Raw genomic sequence first — 12,140 nt, 5'->3', positions numbered from 1 at the left:
GTCAGAGCACGTAAAAATAGATAAGTAATTTCTACAAACATACTTGGGTCAGTGCTATGAGAGCTGAGGGGATTCTGGCTACATTTATCATATAAAGCATCGATCATATAAGGCAGCTTCGATTAATGGTAAATGGTTGGCATTTATATTGCGCCTTTATCCAAAGCGCTGTACAATTGATGCTTCTCATTCACCCATTCATACACACACTCACACACCAACAGCGATTGGCTGCCATGCAAGGCACCGACCAGCTCGTCAGGAGCATTTGGGGGTTAGGTGTCTTGCTCAGGGACACATCGACACAGCCCGGGTGGGGGATCGAACCGGCAACCCTCCGACTGCCAGACGACTGCTCTTACTGCCTGAGCCATGTCGCCCCATTAGTACGTCAACCGACCACTGATCATCAGGCGCCAGGACGCCGTGTGCCATGTCTCGGAGTTCTTCCTGCCGTTCCTGCTCCTGATCTTCTGCTCCCTGGACAGGAAGCAGCAGGCGAAGCATCCAGGTGGTGCTGCTCATCCTGCTGCTCATCCTGCTGCTCATCGTGGGGGTCTTCGCTGTTTGCTTCATGGTGGGAATCGCCACCGGCCTTCACCGCCATTTTCATCCAGAAGTTTCACTCCTACAGAATGACGACCCGGCTCTTCAGCATGTCCATCGGGTTCACCTACCTGAACAGCACACTGGACCCCGTCATCCACTGCCTCTCCAGCGTCATTTTTCAGAAGACCCTCAAGGCCTCCCTGAACACACTGGGCATAGATCAGCTGCAGGTGAACCAGTGAACGGGTAAAGAGTGAAGGAGAGACGGGGTGTGGTCACCTCCAGGGTACACATGCCCGTAATGACAAGCGCCGGCATCAGATGTTCTGAGATGTTCTTAGGTCACACTGCTGAAACTACTCTCTGCATCATTCTAAAATGGCTTAATCACATTGTGAATATTCGGTCTGAACTGGGCCTAAAAGACCAACAATGGGCTGGGACTTTGTGTGAGCGTAAACCTGACTTCCTTTTGCAGAGAATACACCTGACAGACTTAATTTTGCAGAGAATAAACCTGACAGCATTCATTTTGCAGAGAATAAATCTGACAGACTTTCTTTTGCAGAGAATAAACCTGACGGACTTTCTTTTGCGGAGAATAAAGGCGCGTGATTTATTTTTGCAGAGAATAAAACTGACAGACTTCATTTGGCAGTGAACCCGAGAGACTGCCAGACTTTCCGAAATCATATGTACGTATGTTTATCCATATGTACGTATGTTTAACCAGGCGTGAACTGTGATTCTTTTGTTAGATTGGATTAGATTAGATTAAACTTTATTGGCATTGCCTTCTAAGGCGATGAAATGCGTCCTCTACATTTAACTCATCTTTAGTTAGGAGCAGTGGGCAGCCATAGTGTGGTGCCCCAGGGACAGATTCCAGTGCTTTGGTCAAGGGCAACAGCAGGAGTACACCAAGAGGCAATTTAGTCTCTCCAATAACAAGTCAAAGACTACAACTTGGTCATAGTTAGGTGCATAAAGTCAAAAATGAATTGAGGGAAAAAGTACCATTTCTTACTACGAATTGGAAAAACTAGGTCAATCAAATTTCATCAAGACATTCTGATTTCATTCAAGCTCGCAGACTGAAAAAGTGCATAAACAAAGGCTGCTGAAGTGAACAAATATTTGTTCTGAAGCAGAGACTGTACAAATGAGCCCTGAGCATACTTCCTAACAAAACTAAAGTCATGTGCAGGTGAAAGTGGATGGATCTTACTTTGATGATTTATATTTTTTAGATTTAGTTTTTGTATTTATATACAAAGTTATATTTTGTAACTTGTTCAGTTGCTTCTTATTTAATTACATTATAAACTTTTTTTTTTTTATTAGAAAAAATTGCATGTTTTTTTAAAATTATTTATTATTACCGTTTATGTTACTATATCTTAGATCTCTTCAATAAACAATTGGGCATTTTGTACTGGAGAGGTTACTATATGATGCAGCAAACAAGCACTTCTGCTTTTGGCCAAAATGGTAACATTGTTGTTGCTGTTGTTGTTGCTGTTACTGATTTCACCATTGTTGATTTGCTTAATGTTTTGTTTGTTTTGTTTTGTTCCATCTCAGAATGTTTTGCTTCATATTAATTCAGGTCCCATTGCAGCCAGGGAAATCAAAGGAGGAGTTCTGCTTTGACATCCTACTGAAGAATCATTACATAGAGCAGAATTGCATATTTTCCAGAGAATGATTTGGCAAGCACAACATCACACACTCTAAAGACTGCATGCTACAGATACTGCTGATATCATCAAATGTAAGTTCCCTGTGAGGAATAAGAGGAATTCAATTCTGGAGGATTCTTTGAATGGGTCCAAATAAACAGAATATAGTGAACAAGACAGTTTCTTGGATCTGTGACGTCTCGTACTGTGTGACAAAGCATCAAGAAAAATAATTTTTCACTCTTTAGTGTGAGATACTGTAAAAAAACCATCATCTATTCTACACTGCCTTTAATTAGTGACAAGCGCAGTAACCATTACATTACATTACATTCTTGGTATTTGGCAGACGCTCTTATCCAGAGCGACATACAGTTGATCAGACTAAGCAGGAGACAATCCTCCCCTGGAGTAATGTGGGGTTAAGGGCCTTGCTCAAGGGCCCGACGGCTCACATGTCGGCTCACATGTCCCAGTCATTTACCTTAACCACTGCGCTACAGGCCGCCCCTGTAACCATTAGTCACAGTGGATTAAAGCTGAAGCTCATTTGCTATGTATTTATATTGAGGACTAGTGCCAGGAAATCAACAAACATGTTTCAGGAATAATTTCAATCAAATGGGCACACAAGTCTGCAACTGAAGTTTATTTTTATTTCTGTATATTACACGGCGACTGACAGGAAAACACAACATAAATATGCAGGGGGAACTTCACTTCGGTCATGCGATTCGGATCCGGGACGGGTGCTTAGAGCACCCCAGCGCTGGGCGTTGTGGCGGTGCGGTACGTGAACATTTGCCAAAACTCTCTGGGCACCAGGCACATCGAGAGAATGACCAGGAGGCGTGTTTACAGTATCTCAGTAAAATGGCGGAGCTGTGCATGAGTGAAAACTACACGCCCAGTCGAACCCACTGACCATATCGACACTCTGACCGGTGCAGTGGATTCGCCCATCATCAGAGACGCTTTGATAATGAATGATTGTCGGTAAAGAGGGAGGTGTGCGAGTTACCATGCCAACCATCCCAGGGCAAAATAATGAAATAAAAATGTGAAAACACATCCAGAAAAGCGCATAATTCAAGATTTTAAGATTACAGGAGATAAGAAAGGGCAAAAAAAGATGTCCTGCTAAAATGGATCAGTAGCAATAAAGAAAAAAAAAAAACTGGCAAATATTTAGAGGCACTGTACATCTTATTGCAGCTGAAGAGGTGTAGTGACAGGTCTCTGCCATTGGAGGGCGCCTGAGGGTGGGGAGGGGGGCTCTCCTCACGTGACCCATGTCAGCGACATGTTGGTGTGTGAGGGGTTTGCTGAAGGTAAGGACCCGGGGATTTGGGGAGAGGGGTGGTGGGTTGGACAGCATGGTGGAGGGGGGTGCAGGTAGGGGGTGCAGAAGGAGGGGAGAGAGGTGTGGAGGTCTGGGGGTGTGGAGGGCAGAAGGTGGGAGAGAGTTCAGTCCTGAATGACGATGGGGCCCCGGGGCCTCAGGCTGGTGTGCGGGGGGGGCTGGGTCAGTCCTGGGGGGGGCCCCTGGGGGACCCGACGCAGGCTGATCTGCTCACACGGCTGCCTACACGCCCTCCTCAGCTGGGAACGGGACAGACATCTTCGGACTCTCCTGCGGGGAGGGGGAGGGGGAGAGACGGGACTGTGAGGGAGCGGTTTACCCACAATCCTCCTGTCCCCAGACACGACACTGAACGATCGCACTGAGGAGGCTGGTTGGTAGCAGTGTTGAGGCAACAGGAGGTCCTTGAACACACTGTAGATATGGGATTACTAGATCAGCTAGCTAGCAGAAGATATGGTGCTGAATTGCAAACAGGGCACATTGGATAGGACATGCTAGTCAAAATGCATGATGAAACTCTAGAAGTCCTTATACATCGAGGTCATTATTTAAGGCACTTCATGGAGCCAGGCTTCACCCAAAATTACCAGCTCCATATCAATAAATGAGAACAATGACCTTCACGACCTCAACACGCTCCTAGTCCAGGCTCTGCTAGCAAGATCAAAGTCAAAAGCTAGCATTTCCCAATGACCAACAGAAGGGGGAAGTAGGTGGAAGGGCTGCATTTGCAAAGACAAATAAATTAGGTCTATTCTCAGTAGCAACACCTCCCACAGTGGCCGACCACAGCCGCTTCCAGCTAACGCTATCTAATAGCCTGCGGACGCTCATGCGGGAAGGGCGAAGTGCACTGCAGAGTCTCCTCTTTGAAACACCAGACTACAAAGACACATAATCTATATGCCTCTAAACCCACCGGCGCTGACACAGTTTCGCACTTGTGTTTGCTTTACGATAGGGAATGGAGTTAATGGAGTGTCTCTGACAATACTTTATGTTTGTTATGCTGTTTCACAGTGCTGTTACTACAATGTGGGTACTGGCATTTTTATTATTTGAAAAAAAAAACTATTCAAAGAAATGATAGTTCCAAGGATAGCACATTATTTGCAGGCATTACACCATTGTGCTATAATGTTGGTCAGATTGTTATCGTATTATAATATATGAGTACGTACATACTGTTGATTTCTGCTTCATGCTCATCTTTTCACTTGTGAATCTATGATAAGATGTTTGAAAAGGCGTGATTTTCATCACTTTGCTTAGTTCACTGGCCAGGTTTCAACTGTATATCTCCGAACGTCTGCATGCTTGATTCTCCCAATAAAGTGAACAGTGCTATGTTATTTAACACTGTTCTTGCGGCAGCGCATTTCTGTAATCGAGTTTCACGGTGTTTTCGTTTTTGTGTGACTGTACTTTACTGCATCCTCAAGGGGCTCGTTACTGCAGGTATGTCATTTCCTCCTGGGAGATTTTCCACTAGCAGTCCAGAGACACACAAATATAACATATAAGCACACACACACACACACGCGCGCACACACGCACACACAGACACACAATGCAGACACACACACATGTATACACATATAAGTACACATACACAGGGGTGGTCACACACACACACACACACACACACACACACACACACACACACACACACACACACACACACACACTGTCAGGCACACACAGAAACAAACACACACACGCAGGCATGCATATACAGTATACACACAAAACCACGGCAAGGCGAATCAAGGCGATTTAGGTTTTAAGTTTGGGTTTTAAGACTCCTCCTAACAATTCATTCTGACTGCTAATCAGACATTTTCAGAAAAGACCTCAGTAGCGAGATCATGTTTGAGCCAGAACCTGTGAGCATCACATGCTCTATCATAGCAATGCTCCATGGGATGGTACGAATGTACCTGGTATGTGGGGATAGGCCGTATTCACCAGGCTTACAGAGGAAAAGCATGCACCCCCGGTTCATGCAACATTTATGAGCCTGGTCTAGCTGTACTCAGACACTCTCCTTGTTAGGGAGAACAATGAGTGGCACTAACGAGGAGACCATGATCGAGTTTCCAAATAATACCCCCAAAAGACCACCACCGATAACGTGTGCATCTGCTGTGTGTGCGCGCGTTCGTCCATACACTTTACATGCGGGCTTGCGCGCATGCACCTGGGTGCTTGAAGCACTGAATGTCTGATGCACATATTTGCAAAATGAATGCGTGTGAGTACGTGTATGGGCACTCTGACATTAAACAGGAAGTGCAGCAGTTGCTAGGAAGAAAGCAGCGAAAGTTTTTTATTTAGAACCGAGCCAAGTTAAAACACATTCGCTGACTTTGCATATTGGGTAAAGATTTTATGAGGCTGCCTTCTATTTTACATAAATAAGCTCAGAAACAACTGACCCCTGCTCCGAAGTGCCAAAGGTCCATGGCAATGGAATTGTTGAAAAAACAAGATGAATATTGTGTGACCACTGAGTTCCTCCCAGTGATCTCTCATATGCATCACATCCCTGACCCTGTATCTGAACTTTGACCCGTCACTGACACCCCAGCTTCCTCCGTACTAACTTTATATCCAGAAGAAGAGTTCTACACGCGTGTGCCGAACACGCTTCTGCAACATTGCACACACCGCATCGGCATTGTCCCAGAAGCCTTGCGCACAGGTTCATTGTAACAGGTAACTAATGAGCATTAAATCGAGTTTTCCAAATGCGCAGATTGGTGCAAATCGAGGTTCATTACTTGGAGGGAGTTAATGGAATTCAATTAACTGCCCCGAAAAATTTGGCTGGATCAACAGCGTTCTCAGTCCCCGCGGTGGCCAAACGAAGCCCCCGCGCTGACGGAGGGATGCAGGAGGAGCCTGGGCCTGACGTGACGGAGCGGCAGAGCGGGGAGGGGTGACCGCTGTCGCCCTCAGCAGTGATGTCGGCGCAGGGCCTCCATTACAGGAGCATTAATAACCGAGGGCGCGTCTCCCGGTCGCGGGAAAAGGCTCACGCGACATTAATCACCGGGTTAATGGTTTGGCGAGCATCGCTATTATAAAACACGGTTCTCCGGGCCTGTCCCGATGACGTTCGCCGCGGGTTTCGCTGTGGTTAAACGGCCATTCATCAGGGCCGGCGGTCTAAATTTGTCCCAGAGTCCAAGGCGGGGGTGGGGGGGGTGGGGGGTGGAGGCTCGTGCCTCATGCGGACGTCGCGTTAATGGAAAAGCATTTTTCTCCCGCTCCTCGTTCTCCATCGGCTCACAGTATGAGGGTTTTCAAACCGCCGATTGGTTGGTTCCAGGATCGTATTCCTCAGAGTGCACGGAGGTCCCAAGGAGAAGGGGAGAGGGGTTGCTGGATTTGGTTTCCTCACTGACCTCTTGACCCACCCATTCCACCCCCCACCCCCGGTCCATCCTCACCCCTAGCCCCTCCTTCAGTGTCAAAAGCCTGAAGCAGGTAAGCCTGCTCTCATCAAGTTTTAGGAAAGTGCTGGGGTACCAGGGCCCCACAGGTAACACACACTGCGCTTAAACCTTTCTCAGGAGAGACTGATGGGAAATGTAGTCCAGAGCCAATTAGAATTACATCCACAATCTGCAGCGCTGGACTTCATCTCCCATCGGAACTGTTACAAACATGGCAGGGTTAATGCTAACTGAGCTCACTCCTGCAGCGGTGAGGTGTGAGGTGTGCAGAATGATGTGGAGAGTTATCTGTCACTGTGCACGTGAGGTTTGGTGTGTGTGTGTGTGTGTAGAGGTGCGGAGGCCAGTACCAGTTAGAAGGGCGGTTTGATGCTCAACTTACCATAAGAAGCTGTCTAACGGCTGGGGCACTGAAATGAAACAAGCAGCCAGTTATTCACCGGGGGATGCGAACACAGTCGCCCCCTCTACATAATGTCCCACAATGCACTGGGACACAGCCAGAGAAACCCCTCACGGGTCCTGGATCAAATGCTATCGGACTAGCCCACGCATCTCTACTCTCGACTCTGATGTGTCTTTATCTGTGTAGCACAAGGCTAACCAGCTTAGCCACTGCCAGCAGCCAGCCATGCACCACTTACTGTACTGCTCAAAAAAGTATATTTTTAGCTTGTAATTTAAATTCTCATGGACATTACAATGAATTAATTTAAAATAAAATAAAATAGCATTGACGATTTTCACATGGGTATTTACCGGCCTCTAAACGACCGCCAATTTAATCTGCGCAGGGACTTGGTTTTGCATTAAAATGTTTTGCACCTAAAAATCATGCACCATTAATTTCACAGTTGGCCTCCAATTAACAGAGCAGTGCACTTTAATGGGGTAATTGTGCCCGTGTGGGAAATAGTCTGGGCTTCGGGCAGAAGGGACCTGCGATCTTAATGGCATATTTCACAGGCCCACTGCTCCCCCGGAAGGGGTCCTCTAGATACAGACACACGTGCGCGGCTTCACTGACCTGTCAATCACACTAATATGAGCTCTTGCCTCCAGAGGAAGAGCAATTCTGTGCAATCAAGTTGTTGTTTTAAAAAAACCAAACACACACACAGCCTTTGACAGAGTAACGGGACTGCAGTGGCTTGGGAGTTAATCCGAGAAGGCCAACAGAAGCAAGCTGATTGACAGAGATAGGGGGAGCAATATATAAGGGATGAAGTGGGTTTAGACCAGTGATTATTGGCAAAAGGGATTACAGTGTGCTGTTGTAAGGGTGGTGGGAATACCCTAGATAATATCTGAAGCAAGAGTGCCTTGTTACTGCTCATATGGGCTAGAATAGACTATACTATACAGTGGCGTGTGTGTCTGTGTGTCTGTGTGTGCGTGTGTGTGTGTGTGTGTGTGTGTGTGTGTGTGTGTGTGTGTGTGTGTGCCTGTGCATGACCTAAAGGTTACCTGTGGAGCCCTCAACCCCAACGCATAGACAACATCCCCTGCCCTTTGATTCTCTCTGTCTCTCTGATTATGACTGGTTGTCCTACTCATTCAGCTGTGAGGGTCTGTGTCACTTCATCTGACAATGATCCCGTCATTAAAAACTGTCACTCCTCGTTAAGCAACGCCCGATTCGGCCAAAACATTTAATCAGATCCTCCATGCTGCTCCCACAGATAATCACTACAGGTGTCAATCACATCCACCATCTCGCTAATAGTCTGTGTGTGTGTGTGTGTGTGAGAGAGAGAGAGAGAGAGAGAGAGAGAGAGAGAGAGAGAGAGAGAGAGAGAGAGAGAGAGAGAGAGAGAGAGAGAGAGAGAGAGAGAGAGAGAGAGAGAGAGAGAGAGAGAAAGAGAAAGAGAAAGAGAAAGAGAAAGAGAGAAAGAGAGAAAGAGAGAGAGAGAAAGAGAGAGAGAGAGAGAGAGAGAGAGAGAGAGAGAGAGAGAGAGAGGGAGGAAGAGGGATAGAGAGGGAGAGAGAGAGAGAGATATTGGTGGTAGTGGGTTGGAGTTTTCCAGCCATTACAGGCAACTGGACGACACTGTACAATAAAGTTCATGAATTGGCATTAACTACAGTAGTTGTTAAAGTGATTGCATGCATTAACAACTAACTAACGTATTTGCTACATTAAATTTAGGATGGACATGTAATTATTTAACCATTAACAAATACATGACCTGACTTTTTTTATTTGAATATGAATTGGCAATAACTAATGTAGTTGTTAACATGCATTAATGATATACAAATGCATTAACAGAGCTGTGCAGATCCACTTCTCAGTAGTAGTTAGTTAACAACTACATTAGTTCATGACAATTCATGGAACCTTATTGTGTTACCGGGACCTGGATCCGGAAGCCACAGCGCTAGAGAAGAAGGTTCTCCGCGGCATACCCTATTAGGTAGTTACAGTACATGCATTTATGAATATTCACTGTAAGATACTGTTTGGAGGTTGTGAGCTGCACAGTTGTGCTCTCTGGTATAAAGCAAGTTGCATTGCTTTGTTTGTTGTGATGTTTCCTTCTTCCTGTGTTAACCTTGGTGTCATCTTTTTGTGTGAACTGGCTCGAGCAGTGCAGTGGTGTGAGGAGTGTATAGTACAGACTGTTTATGTGGGCTCTGGATAAGTCAGCTAAATCTAATGCAATGCAATGCAATACAGGCGCAAGCTAGCCAGACAAAGTGATGGCACTCAAACTCACATACACATTGATAGACGCACACGCACACGCACACGCAAACGCACACGCACACCAGCTCCTGTACCAAACGCAAGGTGCAGTACCTTGGCCTTGCCTACCTGGTCTCCCTGGAAACAAGAAAGAAACTGTCATTAGGGGCATCGATCCAGTTGGGGCGTCTCTTGCGAAGCATCGTTCCAGTAGACCGCAGGGTACTGCCACTACTCCTCCCATTGTGCTGCAGAGGGTGGAGTCATGGAGAGGGTAGAGATGGGGTTATGGAGAGGGTATATACAGGGTTATGGAGAGGGTAGAGATGGGGTTATGGAGAGGGTATATGCAGGGTTATGGAGAGGGTAGAGATGGGGTTATGGAAGGGTATATACAGGGTTATGGAGAGGGTAGAGATGGGGTTATGGAGAGGGTATATACAGGGTTATGGAGAGGGTAGAGATGGGGTTATGGAGAGGGTATATACAGGGTTATGGAGAGGGTATATACAGGGTTATGGAGAGGGAAGAGATGGGGTTATGGAGAGGGTATATACATGGTTATGGAGAGGGTATGTACAGGGTTATGGAGAGGGTATATACAGGGTTATGGAGAGGGTAGAGATGGGGTTATGGAGAGGGTAGAGATGGGGTTATGGAGAGGGTACATATGGGGTTATGAACAGGGTATAGACCGGGTTATAGAGAGGGTATATAAGGGGTTATGGAGAGGGTATATACAGGGTTATGGAGAGGGTAGAGATGGGGTTATGGAGAGGGTATATACAGGGTTATGGAGAGGGTACATATGGGGTTATGGACAGGGTAGAGACAGGGTTATGGAGAGGGTACATATGGGGTTATGAACAGGGTATAGACCGGGTTATAGAGAGGGTATATATGGGGTTATGGAGAGGGTATGTTTGGGATTATGGAGAGGGTACATATGGGGTTATGGACAGGGCATAGACCGGGTTATAGAGAGGGTATATATGGGGTTATGCAGAGGGTATATACACGGTATGGAGAGGGTATATACAGGGTTATAGAGGTGGGATCATGGTGAAGTAGTTGAGGATGAAAGCAATAGCATGAAACAGATGTAACAGGTAGTAATTATTAATTTGCTCTAGTGAAAACAGCCATAATTTTCCCAGTGAACAGCCTTTATTTAATGAACAGATGCACACACAAGCTGTGCTGGGTCAGGCTGTGCTCAGTCGGATAAGCAGCCAATAGCAGGTGAGACATAACTCTACTCCATTTAGTTTTTCTTATTGGTCTCTTATCAGCTATCCCTCTGGGTTTAGAGACGTTCGAAAGGACTCTGAGGGTTGACATTACATCCCTGGATTAGGGCTCACTTTGGTTGTCCGAGGTGAGTGTGTAACCAGAGACACGCACAAGCAGGAAGCCAGAGAGGCAGGAACAAAAACCACACAGGATCAGGACCCTTCACCATGACAACAGGCTGACTTGGCTCAGAATCCATTTCTATCCACCGAGCTAGTCATCTCAGCTCAAATACACTGGTTTGAGTCATGAGCACACCAATAAACTCTTCTGGCTGTTCGTCCTGGAACAAACAAGACTGTTTTGTTTTCATAACAGCATTTATAGACGACAACATTTTTTTTAAATTTTTATCCGGTGTTTTGTTTGAGGTTACATAAGTCCCCCCCGTTACGCTTAGCATGGGACTCTTAACTGAAATTACTGTGTGAGGACTGATGTAGGAAATCAGGAACTCACCAGGACCGGTCCCACACTGTGACTGGAGTTATCTACGAAAAGAAAGAAAGGAGAAAAAGAGAGAAGAAAGTGAGTGAATAAAAAAAACAACACAGCGGAACAAGCCTGAACCTGACCCAGGCCAAATGTGAGAAGCGACAAGTCTGCTGGGGAGAAGGTTGTGATTGAAGAGGAAATAACAAAACTTATAGCAAGACACATGGCGTGCCTGGACCTCCCAAGCAGCCAATAGGTGAGAACCGGGCACGCGCTGGCTCTGATCGATCCGTCCACGACAGCCCAGAGCAGCTCAATGTATTTATTTATTTATTATGAGCCTTTATTTATACAGGGAAAGTTGAGTGAGCACAGATGCTCTTTTGCAGCAACGCCCTGTTAGTGCCCCCCCTGTGGGAGGAAGCTGGAGTACCCGGAGGAAACCCACGCGAACACGGGGAGAACACGCAAACTCCACACAGAGAGGCCCCGGGTGGGATTCGAACCCAGGACCTCCTTGCCGTGATGTGACAGTACTACCCACCGTGCCACCAAAATAAGAGGGCGGGGCTAGTCTATAGTTGGTAATAAATCACACAAGTTAGACAGGATCTAAGGTAGCAACCCTCATGAAACGCTGATGTACTGTTCCTGTCACCACTTAA

General features: G+C 46.4%; 1 protein-coding gene across 4 annotated transcripts in view; it reads right to left on the bottom strand.

The window, feature by feature from the left end:
- Nucleotides 1-2,865: 2,865 nt before the first annotated feature.
- Nucleotides 2,866-12,140, bottom strand: part of LOC133117910 (metastasis-associated protein MTA3-like) — a 57,652-nt gene continuing 48,377 nt past the window's right edge. For 2 of the 4 annotated variants that reach the window (XM_061227424.1, XM_061227425.1), the window contains 3 exons: nucleotides 11,500-11,531; nucleotides 9,877-9,995; nucleotides 2,866-3,864 (listed from right to left, as the gene is read on the bottom strand). In XM_061227424.1, the coding sequence (XP_061083408.1) occupies nucleotides 3,699-3,864; nucleotides 9,877-9,995; nucleotides 11,500-11,531 (317 nt within the window). In that variant the 3' untranslated portion in view covers nucleotides 2,866-3,698. Of the gene's footprint in view, nucleotides 3,865-7,440; nucleotides 7,469-9,876; nucleotides 9,996-10,089; nucleotides 11,324-11,499; nucleotides 11,532-12,140 lie in introns of those variants that run through there. The other 2 variants (XM_061227426.1, XM_061227427.1) reach the window with 2 other exon arrangements.

This window comes from Conger conger, chromosome 18, assembly GCF_963514075.1.
Source record: "Conger conger chromosome 18, fConCon1.1, whole genome shotgun sequence".
Classification (NCBI taxonomy): domain Eukaryota; kingdom Metazoa; phylum Chordata; class Actinopteri; order Anguilliformes; family Congridae; genus Conger; species Conger conger.
The sequence above is the reverse complement of the archived record's forward strand: the minus strand, read 5'-3'. Positions and strand labels throughout refer to the sequence as shown.